We start from the raw sequence: 22,364 nt of genomic DNA on the forward strand, positions 1-22,364 counted from the left end.
AGTCCATATCTCTAGAAGTCCGTGGATATTCGTTCATCAAAATATGTTATTTTTGTATTCACCCTCAACATTATTGTCAAACGAAGTATTTGAATGTCATCCTCTGAGTACAAAGAGCTATCTTACAACTAACTTTGATGGAATAGGTCATGAGACATTTAACGATGTCTTAGGAGACGACAAAAATAGTCCAAACAAATGACACAGCTTTAGGTGTTGGCACACACCTCAACGAGAGTTTGCCATTCATGGCAATTAACCAGGTGCAAGAAAGGGTAAATAAAGCTCAAGCTGATCCCTCGTTGTTGCACCTTGAGTTTCTCCATTATTTACTGCACAAGGGAGATATCTTCCAAACAAGACCGCAAAACGATCGTCTCTCGCTTTCTTTCGCCCCTGGCCCCAAACATTTGCTCAGGTCATTGGGGTCAAGCACTCCGTGATTCATTCGCGTGCCACGCTCGAAAGACGGGTATGTACGCGTACTAGCAAAACCCTCGATTCGAGTTTTCCAATTCCTGGAGAAGACGAGCAAGAAGAGTTCTCCAAGGCAGCATACTCGCTCCCCCTTCTATTTGTCAAACAGAAGCCGTCTCGTTCTCGAGCCGTTTCCCGAATGACAGGATTTCAACGGAGTACGTGCTCACGACCGAGGAAAGATCGAGCGAGCGACGAACTAACCGAACGGCCGCCCGAATCAGAACGAATGAATTCAGTTTTCGTGAGACTGTCGATGAGCAAAGACGTGTACATTCTGCCGCTCATGGAAGATTCTCAAAAATATGAATCAAAATTGAATTAGCGTGGGATTATCATGGCTTTCGTTTGCAAAGTGATCTTGGCCCTAGTATTGGGAGCACTGTGTTCCCTTGGACAAAGCAGCATGATCCAAGTGCAAAATGGAATCTATAATCGAATCACAGTGAACGTCAACGACGTGGTTCCCAAACATTTGTGCAATAAGGTGCTCGATCAGTTAGAGGTAAGTGTTCCATTTTACGATTTATAGAGGCTTTTTTGATCTGATTTGTGAGCGTGTGAGTGCGAGATGATGATGATGATGATGATGATGATAAGCTGCAAAAATCGCTCGTATCATCGGGGCTTCGTTTGGAAAACCCAAGCAAGTCATATTGCTTCGAGTCACACTGATCACAATCTCGGCCAATCTGGAATTCTCATTAAGAGCTCAACTAGTCCTCCTTCAATGAAAAATCGAGCAAAAGGTGATGACGACTTGTATGGATGGTATAAGTACATTACTTCTTGCGCTTCGTCTTCATCCATTTCTAACTCATTCACTCGTTCTCAAGCACTTAGCTCCATTTCAAAGTCAAATGGGATCAAAAGGAGGTGAGAAATCGCCCATTCACTGCCAAGTAGCTTGGGCCTCTTTTGGCTGATGTTCAGGCTTCATTTAACTTCTTTCAACCGATCACCATCACTGCTCAGCCCATATCCCGAAGCTACCGACCCCCAGAAATCATGACCGAATAAGAAGGATCTTCATTGACGTGACGAGACTTAGAGAGAGAGAGAGAGACTTCAGCTTGGTGGGCATGAATCATGGCTAATGTTGGCTATTAATTCGAAGAATGCCTCTCAGGAGATTGAACTGGTCAAGTCCACAACTACTGGCACTTTATTTTCGAGAATAGAGATCGACAGAGGAACGAGAAGGAGGAAGGGGAGGAGGATCCTCTTTCCAATCACATCGTCATTGAACATTCAATTCTTCTTTTGGCTACTGACCGTACTTGTGGGGATGGAGAAAATCTGGCAATAAAAATGGATACACAGATGCTTAAGTTTCGAGCATTCGAGGAATTTGACCCAACCGTATTAGTTATCGCATAGATCTCAAGTACTCTCGCTCCTGAGTCGGGCAGACAATGGTCCCTCAGGTCCGGGGCCAATTTGTTTGACGCCTAATCTTGATATTGGAAAGGACTTGGCAATGAGACAGAATCATGATGAGTGTGTTGAGAAATTCACCTTGTTAAGTGAGCGCCGAATGGTAGGAGAGGAACTGGCTGGTTCTCTTTAAAAAAAGACAGTTGCTTGTTAGTTGCCACCACCAAAACGAGAAGAACGAAAGAAGGAATAGCAGATAGGAGCAGAGGAGGAGAAGCCCCGAGATGCTAATCTCGATTTGCGTCCTCCATCCACTGGTATACGTAAAGCAGAGGAGGAGTGAAAGTAAAAATTGGTTTTGGCTATCACGGTTTATCTTTCAAAACCGTGTGCATGTGTATATATATATATGTACGTATGTGTGTGAGTGTGTGTGTGTGTGCGTGTCTCTCTCTCCGTTTCTAGTTCTGGTTGGTAGTGAAGAAGTAGTAGAAATATTGGGTAGCGATAGAATTTTGAGGATTCCGGGGAAAATCACTAAACCACTTTTCGCCCTCCTCGCCCTTCTTGCCCGAGACAAAGTGCTTCTGGTGGTGATGGTGATTTCATTTAAGTGGGATGGATTGCCAAAATTGATTGGAAACGAGATGTTGAAACGGGCTTTTTCCTCTCCTCTGTACCATGTTGGCTGTTATCACGTAATTGAAAGCTCTCATTCATCCATCGCCGTCCATTTGGGATGGCATGGTGATCACGCCCAGTTTGATGGCCCATCTTAATGATATCTAATCGAGAGCCCAACGGCTCTCTGCACGTGTGTGGCAATGCAATTGTATTATAGTAGGCTTATCTTAATGAATGCATCTTCACCTCTTTCAGGCACTTTTGACCGAGACCTCCGCCAGCCTTCATGAGTTAACTGAAAGCAACTTGCTCTTCGGGTCCATCTCCGTGATTCTACCAAAGTCGTGGGAGTCCTTGGATTGCTTAGTGGGAAGAAACTCCCTTCACCACGACTTGGAATCTCACGTATCTCAACAAGCGGACATTCAGCTCGCCGAGCAACACCCTATTTTTGGAGCCAATCCATGGACCACCCAGTTCGGTCCATGCGGCGTGTCCGGTCGAGGCATCGATCTGCCGTACCCAAGCCTCACCCGAAACCATACTGTGGATGATGCTACATCAAGGGCCATGCTCAAAGCTTGGATCCAATATCGGTGGGGAGTGTTTGAAGAGCAGGGCTTTGAGGGCGATACACGCTATCCCTCGACCTACATGGAAGGTGAAATGGAGCTTGAAAACCGGGGATGCGACAACAAGGCTGATCAGGTAAATATTCTAGTCTGTTGAAAGATCCCCTGCTCGTTGCTCATAGGCATCAGAAAACAGGTTGGGGTGGTGGAACTTCTCCCGGGTTTTATATGAATGCGTGCTCATCATGGAGTCATATTTTTTCCAGTTGATTTGTCCGCTTGACAAGTATGACCACGACGTGACAACCAAGCAAAACATTCTTTGTAACGGCAAGAGCATTCGTGAAGTCATCCTTGCTTCCCAAGATCTGAATGAGCAAGCCAATGAACAGCCGCGGGAGACCGCCAAGACGATCTTTGTTGACAATACCGGAGAGAAGCGGCCAACCCTCGACAACGATCAAGTCACAACCATCGATATTCAAGACGACGTGAAGCCCCGACAACCAACCAAGGAAAACAATTCGACTCAAGAGGACAACAAGTATTTCCTGTCCCAAGATGATGGGGAGCGGGAGGAGCAGGAGGAGCATGAGGAAATGGTGAAGGGTGGAAAGCAACCATTCCGAGCCCCGATTTTCAACTACGTACTTCCACGACCTGAGTTGTTTGTTCTTGTGCTCGATCGCTCTTCGGCGGCTTCATCCGGCAAAATCCTGGTGGGTCAGAAGCAACAGGACGAAGAATTTGAAGAGACTCAGAGCAAGTGGGAGACTTTGCAACAGTCGCTTTTCCAGTTGATCTCCAGGCTTCCGGTTGGCGCCGAGTTGAGTATCATCACGTATGGGCAGGAGGCTCAGGTGAACCTTCCCCCAACTCTAATTACGGACACGAATAAAGAGGGATTACATGGTCGTATTCCTAGAAGACCCCTCAGCCATGACACCACCTCCTGTCTGGACTGCGCTCTCAAGACTGCCTTCAAAGTCATGCAATTGGGGAGCAAATATGAGGGTCGAATGATTGTGGCTTCCATGTCACTGTCTCAGATTTCCGCCGAAAACCTCGAGACCATCGAACAGTTTGCTGTCCCCGTGTACAGTGTGTCGCTCTCGGGTCTTCAGGGCAAGCTCGAAGTGGACCAACTGACCAAGTTCGGCGATAAGTTCGTGGTGACATCCCCCTTGTCAAATCAACCCGAATTCCTCACTCGTCTCTCTCGGACTTTTACCAGCGTGGTGAGAGCCGCCTCGGATGTGAGCATTGTCTCCTTTCACCAAGATCACCGAGTGCCCAACATCGATAACATCATCACCGGTAATTTTGTGGTCGAGGAACATTTGCGCAAGAATCTCAGGATTGTTGTCACGGCCGATGATGAGCGTGATATCGAAGTCTTTGAGGTGCTTAGTCCCACGGGCCGTAAGCATTCCTTTCCGACCTACGAGCACAGTATGGCTTACTTCAATTTGGCGGGCCTCAACGAGCCGGGCATTTGGAGCTTCAGCATTCGTTTGTACCAAACGTTGGTCAGCCACTACCCGGTTTACATTGAAGTCTTGGGAGAGCCCAACGATGACAACGCCATCACTTTGGAGACATGGGTTCACCAGAGGCAAGACGGAGCCAATCCCGAAGAGGTCTATGTCTACGCCCAAGTGAAACAAGGTGACTTGCCGGTTTTGGACGCGGAAGTTGTCGCCTCAATTCTTCGACCGGGTGACAAAGACTTTCAACCCGTTCTACTCCAACTGCGAGACATGGGCACTGGCTATCCCGATATCACCCAAGGCGATGGCATCTATTCGGCGTACTTCACCGACTTCTCCCCTCAATCCGGCTATTATCAGCTCTCTGTGAGTGCCAGTGATAACTCGGGCAATGCCCGAACGCCAAAACTAAGTGCATCCATCGATGCTGACACCAATATTTGCTGTGGCAGTGCACTTCCTTTCTCCTACACCGTGCCCACTGGCCCTTTTCAGCGTTTCGCTGTGGGATCCTCTTTCTTGATCGAGCAAACATCCAACTTCTACATCCGCCAGGGATCCCGTCTCGTCAACGATATCTTTCCACCGAATCGAATCACAGATTTTTGGGTCGACAACTACTTGGACGAGTCGCTCTTTGTGACCCTCAAGTGGACCGCCCCAGGGGGAGACTATGATCAGGGCAAGGCCTTTCGATACGAGATACGATGCTACACCAGTCGTGAGGCCTTGCGAGACTCTAATTTTGCGGATATGAGCATCCCCGTGCACGCCAGTCTCATTCCTCAACCCGAGGAGAATGGGTCGGAGCAGCGCTGCACAGTCGGGGTGCCATGGCCCAACGAGGTGTTCTACTATGCCATTGTTGCCTTCGACGAAGCCGGAAATCGGGGGAAAATCTCCAACACTATTTCTGTTTTCATCAAAGAAGACCCATCCACGCTTCCTCCTCTTCACAACCTGATTGAATCCAACGAGGTCGACCATCTCAGCCAGGAACCGTTACAATCGTTCACCGAAAATAACTCGACCCAAATCATCTACATTGTCGTCGGGAGCGTGTCGTTTGTGCTGCTCATCCTGATTATCCTATGCATTATTGCCATCAGGAAGCATTACCGCATCGTCAAGGGATTCGTGAGCAATTCCAACGAGAGTTCTAGGACGCGAAGTATCGAGGATGGCGATGAAGACTCAAGCTTGGCTGGAACTCTGAAGAAGATCATCGCCGAGCGCAGTGGCAAGCATTTCGTGGAGGCTAAACTTTGGTCAAGTGCAGCATCCTCCCCAACCAGTGACTACTCGAGTCAAAAGTCTCCACTTCCTTCCATCTCTGAGACGCTTTCGTGGAAGTATCGCAACGGCCTACAGAAAGCCACTTCACAAGAGCTCCCTGGAGTGCACAGAATTCATGATCAAAAGTTCAGCAGCATCCACACCAAGATCGAAGCCGGCGACCCCGGTGATAAGGAGATTAGTGCCAAGAGCGATTGTGGCTCTCGAAACGGCACGGATTGCTCGACATTGCTGTACGAATCTTCGGATAATGGCTCCTCATCTCTGGATATGAGTCCCAAGAAAGATGTCGACTCATTGGTTGTGTCTCAGCGGCATTCCTTTGGACAAAAAGCGTGTCAATTGCCCGGTCCACCGCCTCGAGTCTCGGTCATGGAGGATTACAGTGTGTACAGGGATCTGAGCAATCTGAGTAATAACCAAAACGATTATTTCAGTGTCAGCCAATTGCCCGCTGAGCTGCAGAATGGTGGCCATATCATTGCTGTGCCTCCCTACTACGATGTCAATGCTTTGGAGGCCCAGCGAAAGCGACACGAGTCCCTTGTTTGATATTCAAGGCTCACCCCGGAGTAGATTTGTCTTCGTCCATATTCATTCTGATGCGAGAAACCATATACACTTTATTGTTACCGACCAAGACCACGTGGATGCTGACTCCATCCCCCAGGACTGTTTTTCTTTACGACTATTTCGAATAGTATGGTCATTACGTTTGCCTTCTCCGTGCTTTAAACTCTTTTAACTCGAATGTAAAACACCGGTTGTCAATGGGATTTCCCTCTATCGAGAAATCCCCCCGTGACTTCCTCGTGATTCACTGATCCTTCACACGCACATTCACACTCACACTCACACACATACGCTCCCACCCAACCACCCTCTCTCCCTCCCTCCCTCAACCACCCCCTACCCTATTGAATGCTAGTCTTTGAATTGTTTTTATCATCTTATGTGCATGATATTCAAATATCAGTGTCTGCTTTGAGCAACAAACCAGTGCCATACCTATCTATGAATTGCCTTGAATGCTCCCAGAATCCATGTGTGAAAACATGCCGTTTGTCAGATGCACAAGGATAATGAAATAAATTTCATGACCAACATGAGCCGTTTCTTTCTTCTCGTTTCGCTCATCCGCTCCAACCATTGGGTAGATTGGCTCCATACCTTGCAATTAGCACACATTTAGTGGCGAGCTTTTCAAAACACAGGGCCATTCCGGGTCATCGGGGTTAAATTGTTTATGATAGGCCAATTCACAAGTGAGGATGGCTGAGAAACTACAACAAGCCAAGAATAAAAAGCTTATTCGTTGCTGGTTGGTTTCAAGGGTTTAGCGAAAGGTTGTTCATATTTTTAGAGTTACTTCTTGTCAAGTCATTCTCTGGGTTTGATTTTGAATTCAGCATGCCTTTTAACTTGTAACTCTCGAATAAGTCTTCTAAAGATTCATAGGCGCTTATATTGAAAACATGAAGCAGCACTTAGGCCTATGATTCCAGGTACGGTAAGTGGTCGAGTGAGATCCACCAATTTGTTTCAAGTGGTTGCTCCAGCTTCGAGCTTGATTATTAACGTGAATCGTCAACGATCTTTTGCGGGTGTTCTTCACAATCTCTCACACGCATTTGTCTTGAGGCATGAGAATCTTCCCATACCATTCATCCAAAACCAGAGCCCGGACAAAAATCACTCAAATAACACTCATTCATTGACCAAACCCTACCACAGGTAGATTATTCATGGATGGCGACTAATTCTAATGGTGCGCAAATGCTGATCAATATTACGAATATCTAATTCATCTCTTATCGGATATCGAAGTACCCATCAATCGTAAGTTTGACCAAAAAAATAAGAAAGATCTATCGCTAAAACCATTTGAACATATCCCACAAACTTTCAAATTGAAGACGAATATAATCAATTTTGCATTTTTCTGATCTTGGATCTTAGCTTTTGGTGTCTAAAAATCTGGGCTCCAATCTTTTCACTTGGCTGGCTGTGGGTAGTGGTGGTGGTAATGGTAGTGGTGGTAGAGCCAACCAAGAAGAATGTCTCAGAATGGCCATTTCCTCTCAAGTTCCGGAGAGCTTCCTCTAATGACGATCAGATTTCAAGAACATTGTAGCTCTGATTTCTAGCAATACAACTTGGACACATTTTCCACATTTCAGTGTAACTTTAACCAGAAGCGAATCAATGGCCTTTTAGCTCCATTTAAGAGAGGATAATGTGTTCCCTCATTGATCCAATGGTAGCAAGGCAAAGCCCTGGAATTTGCCACGCACGGACAGCCCTGAGAACACACATTTTCCTCGAGTTGTTCTTAAAAAGACTCAAATGTGTCTTTTTTTCTTGTGGGAACATTTTCCTTGGAGTTCCGCTTGAGCTGTCACAGTGTGGTGTTCACAGAGGAAGGATGTCGCGAGAGGCGCTCGCTGAGAGCCAACTACCAGCTTCTTCCCTATTGCTCTGTTCGCTCGTTCGCTCTGCATTTTGCTGTTCATTCAAAACGGAAGTGCTCGGCCAACAATAAGAGTCAAAATTTGAACACAAGAACACGAACAGTGAGTTGGGAGTGAGACGGATAATGAAGCTGGAAACGGACTTCTTTGGAGGGAAGGGATATATGGCAGATCGAAGGGGAGAAAGGGAGTTGGAGAGTGGAGTTTGCTATGGATCACACTGTACATTACAGAGCGTTCATCCGCTTACGTTAGGAAGCCATACGAACGACCAGTGTCAGCACAAACTGCCCACCTCGTTTACAAGCTACGTACGCTAGTCGACTAATCAACAGTTTATTTCCATGTTCTGTCAATGCTCAAAAGTCATTACCAGAGCTTGAAATGAAGGGAAGCTCCTGGTTACGAGGAGAATCAAGCAGGAATGAGCCGCGTGTTAATGCAGATTTGGTCAAGGTAACAGAATAAATCAGGGATCTGGTTGATCGCTTCCAAATCAGGCAGATCTTACACCTGTTGATAGATCCCAGCCTGTTCTTGGGCCTTCATGACCAAAGCATGAAATTAACGAGGTTCAAACAGCCGAAATTGGACGCGGGTCAAGTTGGATCCTGGTGGTAGTAAGAAGAGCGAATAAGTGGGAGCAATCCCATTCTCGGACTAATGAAATGACCTTTCAACATGCAAGACAAGAAAATGAGGATTATTTCACTTTCGAGGTCGCTTTCCAAGAACATCCCATTACTATATATGCTTGTAGGCACGTAGCACACAAGCGAACTTTCCGGAGGGAAAATCAAGTACTCAGGCTAGTCAAACGATATTACAGTGTCGTAGACGTTTTAGGGCATGTTCTTTGGACATCGGCCCTTGAGAAGCTGTGAAAGTGGGGCCTTGGCGAAGAAAGTAATAAGCGAGTGAGACGGCAAGTAATGTGTATTAATTATGTATTTGACGACCGTAATGGAACTACTTACAGTAGATGAATATTTGTATCTACATACAATGCGTCTGTTTGTATGTTGGCAAACATGGTATATTTACGGCCTCCTTAAGGCCAACAATACAGATGGCGTGCACGTTCTCTCAAAATGATGACAGAACACTATAAAACGTCATTCAAAGGTAACAAAGCAGAAGATTTACCTCTGTGAGTTGTAATGGGAAAAAGTACCATTGGCAGGTTCATCCCATTCCAGTAACAGTGGAAAGAGGTGGTTCATACGGATGCAGGAAGTCAGATATTGGTTCTGCTCAAATATTTTAGGCGGTCTCTCCTCAGAACAGATATTCTGAACAACCCCGTTTGATCACGCTCACCTCGTTAGCCCTAATGAAACTCCAAGTGATCAAAAACTGCGATAAGCTAGGATTTGGAATTGGCCAGGATTTGGGCCAGGGGGGTCGGCTAAAACCGGATGGTGGTCAGGTTTGGGTGGGAGAGAGAGGAAAAGGAGAAGGACGTAAACAATTGACCGTGAGGGAATTTCGGGCTGACAATTTCGATTCCATGATACATCCACAATCATGTTGGTGCAACTCAATGGTCAGAATATTCCTTGGATGGATCGCTATACCGTGCCCTCAATGTATAGGTACGAGCGTACTTGTGCAAGTAAGAGGGGGGAAACCTGAAAAATGCTCATTACCAAGCTATTGACACCATTGTCAATGCATAATGCACTGAACGAGGTGAAGTGCAATGGGGAACAAGGAGAAGAATGAAGATCCGGTGATCAGCGCCTTCACATGCCTCCTTAAGTCTGCTGTGTTCTCTGGAGTCTCTTCAACGCTCGAGTTCACAAAAAGACCGTTGAACGACGAGTCGAAATAATCGTAATAATAAACGAAAGACAAGACGAAAGCCACTGGGACGAAGCACCGGCCGACCCTCAGACCGACCAAGCACCAAGCGGACGGCCGAATGAACGGGTTATTGGTCCGTTTGCCACCATGGAAAACGGACCAGATGTGGGTATGAGACGTTGTCGAGTCATTACTGCAACTTCCTTTGACTCGTCTTCAGCTATCCACATTTGCCAGATCCAGAGCTTCAAAAACAGGATATGAGTTCGAATTTGGGATGAGCCGGTCTTCGACCAGTGAGAGAGAGACAGAGCGATATCTACTCATTGGCAAGGAGCTTTTCCGTCTCGGGAGAGTCTTTAAGACAGGGTACAGAGAGGTATTTTATGTATAGTAGAAGCGTATATGAACCGTTATGTCTCTTCTCAGATTCTCCCGAATCCCAGGAAGTTTTCTTGCGAATCCTGTAAATGGAACCATAACATGAGAGAGGGGTTTCCAGTCAGAAAAGAGCGAAAATTGAATAACGAGGATCAATTTTCTGCTCTGACGTTTGAAATGCTCAATTCTTTCGAATCAACTCCTTCGTGTCCCAGAAGCCTTATGTTTCTCCAAGATAAAAAGAGCGGCCTTTCGTGTTCTTGGAACACTTGTGGTGGTCTCGACAAACAAGTTCTTAGGAGGTTCCAAGTTTGCACTCCCAACCTTCGACCACTTTGGACAAGTGTTTTGTCCAGTTTTCTAAAATTCAAAAAGGGATGCTAGTGGAACTCTGAAACTCTGATTAGCCACATTGACTCGTTTTGTTTTTCCACTCTTTCATTGAACAGGATGGGTGTGTCTCCTATCGGAAGGATCTCAATAGCCCCTTATTTCGGGCACACTTCCGATCGACAACGAGTTTCACAGCCACTCAGTCAGTCAGTCAGTCAGCCAGCCAGCCACCCACTCGTTGGAAAATATTTTCCCCTTTTTGTCTTTTTCCACAATCCTTAAGCATGATAGTGGCGTGGCATGACCACAAATATCCGATATCCGCCCTTGCTGTCGCAGTGTGGATTACATTAAACTGGCTCTGAGCTTATCTACGTCGTCTATGGTCCTGTCTATTTTGTCAAATCCACACCTCGGATGGAAGGAGGCCGGAATTAGTGCCCAATCGGATCTTTGTCAGCACTTTGCCCAGATTCATTGATGGTACGTAATGCATTTGTGGAGTGGTGACAGTCGAGCCAATTGCACAGATGTTGTTGCACTATCAGGTCACATGGATCTCATTTGAAGTAGTGTGAAACTTCTCCGTTCTCACGAGAATTTCCCTTTTGTTTCCAATTTGGCTGGATGACACAATGACCGACTCCGAGTTAAGACGAGAGTCCTTGTAATTCTTTTTACAGTGCCACCATTTTGTAACAGCAGCACCAACTACAACAACAACTGAATCGATGGTAGGTAGAGCTGCTGGCTGCTCGTCCCTCTGCTAGGTTCTTTATAGTCATCCTCATCCTGATCTCATCCGGACAAATTAGGCCAAATTTCCTTTCTCTGTTGTTCACAAAAGAGGATTCCTCAAGGAATTTCAATTCATTGGATTGAAATGTACCGCTAACACTATCATTAGTACCAACAGTGCCAGCTACTGTAGCTGGTAAGCTCCTCCACAACTGCGGCTATTGAATCACAACCATCCACCACCATCCTTGAACACAGTCACTCTCACAGATGGTTAACTGGTAGGTTGGTTGGTTGGTGGCGACCCGATCCATCTGATGTCATTGATCATTCATTCATTGGAAATGTGAAGATGTGGCGGGATATCCTATTTAAAAGACCATTTTTGTAGTCCGTCCCCTGGGGATATGCACATTGTGTCTCATGTCTTAGACGTCATACTGAGATCTGGATGTGCACAAACCAAATGCGACCATCTCTGAGGCATGGGAAGACGATTATTATACGTATGTTATGTTGAATGGGTTTGCCTCATTTCCTCCGAGTCGCCTTCTTCTGAACAAACATGCAATGCGTACGTACGTATGTGACGTGTGTGAAAGCAATGCTTATAACCATGGGATGACAAATCAACTATTGCCCGATATTTCTGAAGCGTCATCCTAAGGGAGGAAGAAGAAGAAGAGGAGGAGGAGGAGGAGGAAAAACGACGTGACAAAGCCGAGAAAAACCAACAACCAACCAAGTCCCCAGACTTGTTGACAATCACTGAACAGTTGTTGATTTGTCAGAGGATGAAGCCTTCAATAGTAGGTGCGGTTCAGTCTAATTATTTGTCCTTCCCCAAAATACTCTTTCTAAAAAGCGGTGCAAAGAAACAGACATCACATGTACTAATTGAATTGGTCACCAGATCGCAAGAAGGGCTTGGATTGATGGAAACGCGTCATTCGGATTCAAAGAGACACACAACAAAGCCAGTTTGAGAGGATCCCGTTCGGTCTCTGGGACGGTTGGTTTGGGAATAGATGACTCTATGGATTTTGCTGCCATATCATCCCCTTAATTGGTGGGTGCTGGCCCCAATAATTCGTGGAATTAGACATCAACAAGCTAACGAGTTTGGATGAGATTGGACTTTTCGAGCTCTTTCAAGCCCTTGTAAATTGTGAAATATTGGATGCACGACTGGTCATTTGCATCTGCAGTGAGCCTATACGTACATACAGAGGTTACATACATACGTACGTATGTACGTATATTTGGAGAGAACCAACTACTTGATCGATTTGAAAGAGATTTATTTCATCAACTTGGCCTGTCAAAGGCAAAGAAGAGATATCGAGCATAATCCTTGAGCCTGACAATCAAGGCCAGAATTGAGAGGCTCAAATCATCGCATTGTTTGGCCCATTCTAAGACTCTGAGGGTGCGTCGGTGGGTGCTGTTGGGTTCGAACATCTCTTTTGAATGCTGAAGGGCAAATAGCTCATTAAAACCAAGTCAGGATTGGAGAAAGATCAATCATCCTCATTAAAGGAAGAAGCTACTGATCCTCATGGCCAATCGGACAGGGTGTACATATAAGATACAAGGATCATCTACCCACGTAATTGTTTGCACTGTTGTACTGAACGTACGGTAGAGTAGTGAAATTAGGCGATGTGTTTCTCGCTCTAGTTAGATCTACGTCGTACGTACATACGTATCGAGAATGCTCATCATGAATAGAGCTCGAGGCACCCGGTGGTGGCGCTGGCTCAAGTAAATGAAGAGCCGTAAAAAATTAGACTTGTGCAACAGATGCTGATCAGTGATTTGCTCCCGAGATTGGGCCAGAATCAGGCCAGTAGTCCAAGCAGAGGCATCGGGCAATCAGGCAATCCGGGCTCATGGACAGGTTTGCTCTCAAATGAATCTCTCACATCGGCAATCGCTCCAGGCACAATAATCAGCATAGACATTTAACTCCAAATTCCGTGTTACTGGTGATCCCTCGAGCGAAAGAGTAGTAAACTGCCTTAACACCGACAGATTAGCTCTCATTATACTGTATATTGGGGAGCTTGTTGCTTGAAGAACCATGCACCAACTCACAAACTCAACCAACCATCTCCAGATGTTTTTTCATGCCCAGTCGGATTTTTTGAAATTTTTTTTTAACTCTGGAAACTGTTGGGACGTTAATGAAATTTCACCCTTTTTGAAACGGTCTGAAAAAGCATGGGTCTTTTGTGGCCAAAGCCGGGAATTGTAATGTCGAACCTTTCCAAACCTTAGCGAAAAGAGTTTTTCTTTGGGCGAAACTTTTCCGAACTTTCTTGGGGCTCCCAAAATTCGTGGTCCTCATTTCCAGTGGCTACCTAACTTGTACCTTCTCCTACCGACCTCGTACAATTGTGAGATGATGGTGTTGTGGATGAGGGAAATGCAGACTCATCTAAAAATTTGTCACACCTTCCCACTCACCATTCCCATCAAGTTTTTAGTTCCAGGTCATATGATTAAAATAATGCAAATGACTACGCCCATATATCATGCATGCGCCCCACTGCACTGCGACAGTCACAAAAGAGGCACAGCCAACCTGAAAGAGAAGCGAAGAGAGAGAGAGAGAAGCATGAAATCACACCCAACGCCTATTGTGAAACGCCCTCAATCTCAGCGAGCATCACTCGTACAAATTGCTCATGAATTTGCACAGAAATTGCCACCTAATATGTGTGCCAAATCGGTCTGGAGAGGTTGCATCGTCAGCGAGATCTACTTTCCCGAGAATTTGCCAACCTCGCCAAACTACGTAGGGCCATAAATACAGATGCAAGCCTCATATGGCCGTAGATACATACATACCTGGAGCTTGTTTTTCTCACGGACATTCACTTAGCACTAGGTTTTGGCCAGGTATAGAATGATCTAGTGGCCCAGGTCGGATTCCAATCTGGATGTCCGAGAGATAATTTTTAGCAAGGTGGTCAGGCATGTTAATCTTAATAGGCCTTTTGTCTAGAAATTTTGCACAGCTGACAAGCTGTCACTGATGGTCTCAAATTCTTGAGCTGACAAATCACCTCTATCCACGAATTCTTCCTCTTCTTCCTTCTCCTGAGCCATCTCCTTGGCCCCGAAGACATCATAATATTAGATCGGACATGCATGTTCTTATTCTCCTCTGCGCTATTTGGAGACCAGAAACGAACCCATTTTCAAGGGATACATATACATGTATGTACACCTGTGCCGACTGTAGTAATGTTTGCTGCATGGAGTACCATAGTACCAGGTATACTACCCCGGAGTACCGAGTCGTCACCAGGTCCATATTGTAAGGACACTCTTGGACACTCACTCATGGAAGAAAAGCATTCCGTCTTTCCATGTGAAAGAGTTAACAACAATGTTTGTACTGTCCTATGCTGCACTGTATATGTAAATGCACACACATGCGTAGAAACGTAGATAGTACATACATACATATACAAGGTGATGCTCAAGAGGTGAAATTCCGGTCGCCCTGAAGAGTTATCGCAAGAATGGATCAAAATTTTCTCTTTTTATCCGTGCCAACGGGAATGAAATACAGTTAGTAGAAATGGGACGAGTCGAACCGAGAACCAGCTTCTAGCTGGATGATTCCTTTTCATTTTCCTTCTAGCACATATTAGAAGTAGAGAGATGTACCTGGACTTGAGATCTGAGGCCCTGATTGATCCAATAATGCACCAGACACCTCGTTACGAAACGAAAGTTTTCCATGTTGAAAGAGCTCTCAGGTAAGTACATTTTCATTGAAACATTTCTAAAACTGGTGACAATAACTTGTTTTGTGTACGTACTACTTTAATGAGGGATTGACAATTCAGGGTAACTTTCCATTTCTCAGCCCTTCGGTGCGGTTTCAAAACCACCACTTACGTACATAAAAGTACATCTGGAACTTGTTGCCGCCCTTGTACTGTAGAGGAACTTTAATCCTGGAGTCAACCAAGACTTTGTTTGGCCTCCCTTCCGCACAAACGCCCATTTGCAACAAATTAAAAGGGAAGCCCAATTTGACTGTGCACAGGGTGCGTGTGGAACTTTGTACTCGTATGTACTAGTTATGATAACGGTTGAAGATCATCGTAACGACGTGTCTTACGCGAAGAATCCCACTTAGACGAGTGATTGGCTCTAAAGCCTCTCTTTTTGCATTGTATCGTATTTAAATGGATTCACATTCATGCACTGTAATTCCCTGGCTCGTTGTCGTTTTTCGGTATGTGTGTGTGATGGCTTACCTAGAGCGTAACTAAAAGCTTTGGATTCCCGAGCGTGAATTTCCTATTCAACAACTTACAATTACTCCATATGGATTGCTCAAGATTTCACTCGTCTGGTACTGGACCTATGTATTATCTTTCTTTGGTCTACGGCTGCTGATGGCATGCTACTGTCGTGGCCTGGACATCGAATCATCCAACCAACCAACCAACCAACCACCATCCAACAACCATCCAAGTGAACAAGCGCCATCACTTTCAGGAGCTCCCAATCATCTCCTGAGAATAGGGCTTTGACACGCAAATGACGCCCTGTGAGAAGCAGCACATTTCATTAGAGGCTTTCAAGCCTAAATTGACGCCTAATATTCGACAAATCGGGTCAGGGCGTCACCATTTCGAGTGGTGTCCAGTTCCGATCTCAGGGAGTGATCATCAATTTCACATTTCTCGATCTGTCAAATGAGCAACAGAATCCCATTGCAGCCCAGAGTCAGACGGAATTAAGTAAATCCACTCACTTTTGCGGCTAACTTTCGATCTCGTTCAGCAGGATAACCAGACAGTCTTTGACGCCTTCAATGGCGTGACATCTTTGTCTCTCAAGCCTGATTGTTTTCGAACATCCATTTCCACGACCACAACCAGCTTCAAGATCTTTGGGATGTTGGTGAACAAAAAAAAATCTCGTTATTCAATTAAAATTCATGAGATCGAAAATTGAGTGGGAGATCAAAAGAATGGGAGGGAGAAGGGTGCTTAAACAAGACCTTCATAGTCAGTGTGTCTTGTTAACGAATGATGTTGGTAGGGTGACAAAGCTACTGTTGCCATATGAGCGTACTTACTTTCGTACGTACGTACACTACCATGCACCAAGTACTATGTATTTACTGCATAAGGTCTGATCATCCGTGTGCTTTGATTTGAATTCAAGATGGATTGATCCATCCTTCTACACGTTCGTTGGAGGAACCCAAGAGTACCTGAGTCATCTCATTCACATCTTTTCCTTCAACCAGGCTATTTGAACTATCAACTTTCATGGCTGTGACCGAAGCAACACCGATATCCTCGTGAGCAAAAGCCAAAACAAGAATGATCAAGGCCCTTGAATGAAATATGAAAACACTGTTAAAGCAAGGTTGTTGATTTTTATTCCGAAGCCAGTTCAACATTGAATGGTGCTTACCAAGCTAAACTTGAGAGCTGAATTGTAGCTGAACCAATCAACGGAGATTGAAGAAACGGCCATGATATTATGCACAAAGATGATTCGCCGCTAATGCATAACATTGAAGTTGAACGAACCTATCAGGTAATGGAATCCATTCCCCAAGTTCATCAGTATTTCTTCAACCGTTTCACTCGAGCTTTCTTGTTTCCACTTAGCAGAGAGAATCCTGTCAAAAACTATATTCCTTCCATAAAGTCTGCATGATCAAAAAGACCTTTTCATTTAGCTGAAAGATCCATAAATATGTTTCATTCTTGAAGAAAACGCTTAGAACTGTTTTACCAATGTGCTGACTTTGGTACAAACTGTGATATAAGGTTTATTTCATGCCTTTGGTAATCCTACACCACGATGCTCATGACGAAATCCCATATTCATTTCAAATTGTTCAATCGGCTTTTCTTGCTTTTTGATGGGCTATCAAGTGTTTTTTAGGTCAAACAAATCATGAAATTCTGGAGTGTCTTTCGAAGTGCTATCCCCAATCAGTAGCAAATTAGAAAAAAACTCATTTTCTTGGCCATTTGATGAATGGTGTTTTTGACACTAGCGCCTCACTTCACTTCTTTTACCGCGGGTTCGAACGCCTTTTGATTACCTCACAGACTCACAAATGGTGGTGCTGAGAACGAACGACGAGGAGCAGAAGAAGAAGAAGGAGGAGGAGGAGGAGGAGGTTTGGTGCCAATTTTCCCTCTGATGCAAGTTGAGCCTTTTCTTTCTCCTCCTCAAAATGGCCTGTCAAAAAGTAAGACTAATTTATTCTCTCTGCCTCTTTCCCTCTTGGGCCATTGCACTCGGGTTGTTCTCTCTCTGTTTTCCTTCATTTCCCGCCACCTTGACGATCAGATGAAAATGAGATAGAGCCACGTGAAGATCTTCTGGCCAACAGATGAGCTCTCAAGATGATGCAAAATCGGGAAATGTCTGCCATTGGTTGTCAACCACCCGATTCGATCAAAACGGGATGTCAAAAGTCAATTGATCAACCATTTCCTGCACTCACTCTTTTGTCATTGATTTATGTACTACTAATGGAAGAAGAATGAATGAGAACGAACGGCCAAGAGAGGAAAGACATTTCAGATCTCGGAACTCGAAATTGACACTCAATTGTACCCAAAACGATAAAACTGCCACAGAGACACTCCACTCCGACTGTAGCTCAACCATCTCAACTATAAAAAGTGGACCTATACTCAAAGAAAAGGCCATTTTGAGGGTCGATTAGAATTTGCGTCCGAATTGCAGTTTCCCCGTCTGACATCGTTGAACACGTGACAAACAAATTCCCATGAAACGGGTCGTAAAACGGGTGCATTTCGCGGTTGCAGTCCCAACTCAAAGGCTCATTATGAGAGCCGTATACTCATGTCAATTTCTTCATAAACGTCGACCTCATGTCCCATTATTTAACCCCAACATGCTTAGCCACTTTTTGGGTAGCCAAACTTTAAGATGGGACTCGTAGGAACTCTTAAGTACTCTTCAATAGTTGTTGTTCTCCAATCCAATCGGAGAAGAGCATGGGAGATCCCGTGGTTTAATGGGTCATCTTTTGAGTGTCCAGCCCAAGGATACAGTATTGTTCAGACTAAAGTGAGGAATCCCGTAAATGTGCTCGCCCAGTGACAAATTCCGGGGACTTGTACCCTTCGAAACAACATTCCTATGTCAAAACATGTGAAATAAGTTTCTGAATAAACAAACTACAAAGTTCACTCGGGAGAGCTTTTCATGGGCAAAAAGAATATTCTCATTCCTTTGGCTGGGTTCCTGGGTAGATTTTTTTTCCTACCCGACTCAATGGGGGTGAAATGGGAGTTGCTGGACATTTACAACCCTCTTGCATACCGTATTCTTGGGTGGTTGGTCAGTTAGTCAAAGCAACTTAGCACTTGACGTATTCCATCTTCTTTTTTAACCTATGAAAGACACTCGTCCAAGACGCCATCAAAAATCTGCCCTCACAATTGGTTTACAATCTCTCCATCACGAAGGCCAAAGAGATCGAGAAATGGGTCGGACGACGTCATACTTGTTGTATTAAGAGAGAGGATGCTGCTTTCAGACTTCGTTTTTAGAGATGGAGGAAAGCCAACTCAATTGGTTGGCTTATCCTCGGGCTCGAGACTGATTGCCATTGGGTGCTATTCACGATTCAAACGGTTCACACTGACTCAGAGGGGAAAAAGTTGTTGCTTCTTTTGTTGAGCTTTCATATTGATCATTTTTCCCTCCCTTGAGCTTTCATACTGTACATGGATGTGTGAATATTGAACGTAGTATAGATTTAACCTTTGTTAGAGAATAGAATGTGCTCCGCAATGAATGGAAATGTATAGAAATATCAGATGTTCCATACATAGTAAGAGAAATAGACAGAGAGGTACTGCCATCACATACTACAGTATTATGTACGCGTGGGTAATAAATGGAAAAATATTCTGTAGCCATTGCATTTGACCTGACCCAAGCATCACTATGAGCAATAGAGAGCCGCACGAGGAGATAGGCACAACTCGCCTGCTTTGAAATCCCCCTCTCAATCATCATAGTGTACGTACGTAGAGAGAATAATCTAATTGTTTGCTTCGCGTGTCGCCCCCTATGTACTCGTACACAAGTACACAAGCATGTAACTGAATTGAAGGGGTGCAGAGGAAGCTTGGAGCGAAATGCCATAGATGTCAATGAACAATCGTTGAGGTAATTCAAATTCCATTGTCACACTCAGAGCTTTTGGGCATTGATGAGGATCTCGCTTTAGGCTGTTGCATGGCATGCATTGACGAGGGGGGTAGAAAGATGGAGATTGGTGTTGCCAATTTGCAGCGTCTTCCAAAAACAGAGATCGGACCGTCTGATATCTCCGTAACTTGGCATTTAAAAGCAATGCCCCGACCAAATATGATCGAGCTTAAAAGTCAAGACCACTTTTGGATGTGAGCTCGGACTAGAAAGAGAGCCACTCATATGAGCCGGCTATGGTTGGCAGAAATTACTTGTGAAGCTTTGATGGGACAAAGCGATTCAATCCATCAACTCAAGTAAATCTGGCATACATTTCTAGTTGCTTTTTCTTGCGTTTTTGCGAAATCTGTCAATACTTCCGAGGTATTCAAAGCTGAGAAATGGCAGCAGCTCTCTTGATTTCACGTTAAGAATTTTTTCAAATCAGCATGTGTAACATGTATACAAAAGATTCAAGTGATCTCAAATTTTAGTGGAAAACTTGACTAAATCTCGCCTCAGTTCATTCCTATTTATTGGTGGAAAGGGCTAGAGGAGGTAAAATAAATTTGAATAAAACCAAGTTATCACAGAGTAACTTAGCGATTGCATTAAAATTCAGAATTAAATTTAAAAAAAGAGTCTCGTCGATGAGCAATTTCAGGCTGGATGTAAACCTACAGGAGCATTGGCATCCAAATTGTTAAAATTTGTAGCTCTAAACTTTAGAATCTGGCCTCATATCCGCTCCAATGCTCTTCAACAACCAGGTTCGTGGATGGGTGCAAAAGTCTGGTGGTGTTTGTTTGGACCCAACAAGTCTTAGCCAACCCCTTGAAAATGTCAATGAATGCAAAAGAAACAGAGATTACAATCAGCGTTAGAATGAGATTATTGGGGGCGCACGACATCCCCATTTCTTCCACCACCACCACCACCACCACCACTACCACCATCAACTCCATCACCATCGCTCCCAACTATCGGCTTAGATATCTATTGGCCTGGTAAAATTCTCCACATCTTCTTCCCATTTTCCAACTTCACGCGTGCCCTTGTCATCTTTAAAGTGCTTGGAAAACAGGTTCAAGGAGTTGTAAACACTCGTGGCACTCGGGCAAGTTCTTGTTCAGATGATGGAATCTTTCCGGGATCGTCCCCAAGTCTCCTCTACCCATATTTTTCGAGATGAAGAAGAAAAAAACCGCCTCGATATTGGATTGCGTGATTGCAATCCTGTACAAAATTGGATATCGAGCTTTTAATAGTCCCCACTCGAAGGCTTGGGTTTTGTGATTTAGGTGTCATGGTCCAGCCCAAAGTTTGAATATTTACTGTACCGGTACATACCTTCAAGCATATCCACCCTCAATATTTTGAGAGAATATTGTTGCGAATGGTGCCAAAATATCCACACGTCTTGTCTGATATTTATTGGCGTGATTTGCATACCTACCAACCAACGTTCCCAACTAGTTCTAGCCGACATGATCTTTGGAGTCCTCGCTTTGGATACTTGTTGAGCCCGGATTAGCCCTGCTCAATACATGAAGAGGAGTCCATATGGACTTGCTGGTTTATGCTTTCAAGTGAAAATCGGATTATCGACGTCGCCCTCCAAATAGACCCGGTCGAGTTGAGCTCAGACCAAAGGATCCTTGAAATCGATTGGAAATGCGTGAACAGTTTAAAATCATTCAACACAACAAAGAGAAATGCCCAGAAATCCCGTCATTTCCAGGTGAATTGTGTATACAAACTGAGACAAGACAATTAACCCACCGCTGCGATTCTTCATCATCCCAAATCATCCTTGAGTAGCTGCTGCTCTTTTCTCAGTTCACTAGAACTGCTCTGGGCTTGTTCAATAACCCCCGTGAAGGCCATTGTAAAGTGGAAAATGGCCAAAACGGGGGCCCTTCCATTCAAAAATGTAAGACACTTTCAAGGTCGGCCCAAAACTCTCAACAAAATGATGAGCAAGAGTTTTTTTGCGATATTTGCGGGCTCTTTGACAATCGCAACAAAAAGTAGCTCGTTGTTTGTTTGTTTGTTGGTTTGTTTGTTGGTTTGTAAGTACGTAATACGCTCGTTGCATGACACAATTAGGCATAAATCGCTGGGAATCAGTAGTTTCCTACTGTTGTTGGTTTGAATGATAGGCTCTTCCATTTGAATTATGCTAATTTCAACTTGTGTGGGGGTATTGGATTTTCGGGGAGGGCTCTTCTTGTATACAAAGCCTGACTGATTTTGGAGGCGGCTCAGAGACTTCGTATGAAAGAGCTCTCAAATGAATAAGTTAATTCTTGAGCTACTTCAAATTAGAGTTTGTGAAACGTGGGATACTTGGTATGGAAAAAAACACTAGGGTTCCTGTGAAAATCCCAGAAGGGTTTTGTTGGTCTAAGCCCTCTAATAGAAATGAAGCCATTACATATTTGTATCCTGGTATCAAAATGGCTTTCAATGTCAAGAGAAAACACATTGACTTGGGCTGGGGATCACATAATTGAATGCGGAACGGTAAAACTCGGCACAATCACGTTTTAAAAACATTTAAGAGC

At 44.6% G+C, this 22,364-nt stretch overlaps 1 protein-coding gene across 1 annotated transcript; it reads left to right on the forward strand.

Moving 5' to 3' along the window:
- Nucleotides 1-389: 389 nt before the first annotated feature.
- Nucleotides 390-6,935, forward strand: LOC131880503 (calcium-activated chloride channel regulator 1-like). The gene is made up of 3 exons (XM_059227160.1): nucleotides 390-982; nucleotides 2,734-3,186; nucleotides 3,317-6,935. The coding sequence occupies exons 1-3, from the start codon at nucleotides 815-817 to the stop codon at nucleotides 6,386-6,388; spliced, it is 3,693 nt and encodes a 1,230-aa protein (XP_059083143.1). The 5' UTR covers nucleotides 390-814; the 3' UTR covers nucleotides 6,389-6,935.
- Nucleotides 6,936-22,364: the final 15,429 nt, after the last annotated feature.

The sequence above is a fragment of the Tigriopus californicus genome, chromosome 5 (assembly GCF_007210705.1).
Source record: "Tigriopus californicus strain San Diego chromosome 5, Tcal_SD_v2.1, whole genome shotgun sequence".
NCBI lineage: Eukaryota > Metazoa > Arthropoda > Copepoda > Harpacticoida > Harpacticidae > Tigriopus > Tigriopus californicus.

Bases quoted from the DNA above. Each gene is read 5' to 3' on its own strand.
- LOC131880503 (XM_059227160.1), top strand. From the start codon at position 815: ATGGCTTTCGTTTGCAAAGTGATCTTGGCCCTAGTATTGGGAGCACTG. The intron at 983-2,733 runs GTAAGTGTTCCA...CACCTCTTTCAG, and splicing joins AGGTGCTCGATCAGTTAGAG to GCACTTTTGACCGAGACCTC. The intron at 3,187-3,316 runs GTAAATATTCTA...TATTTTTTCCAG, and splicing joins GCGACAACAAGGCTGATCAG to TTGATTTGTCCGCTTGACAA.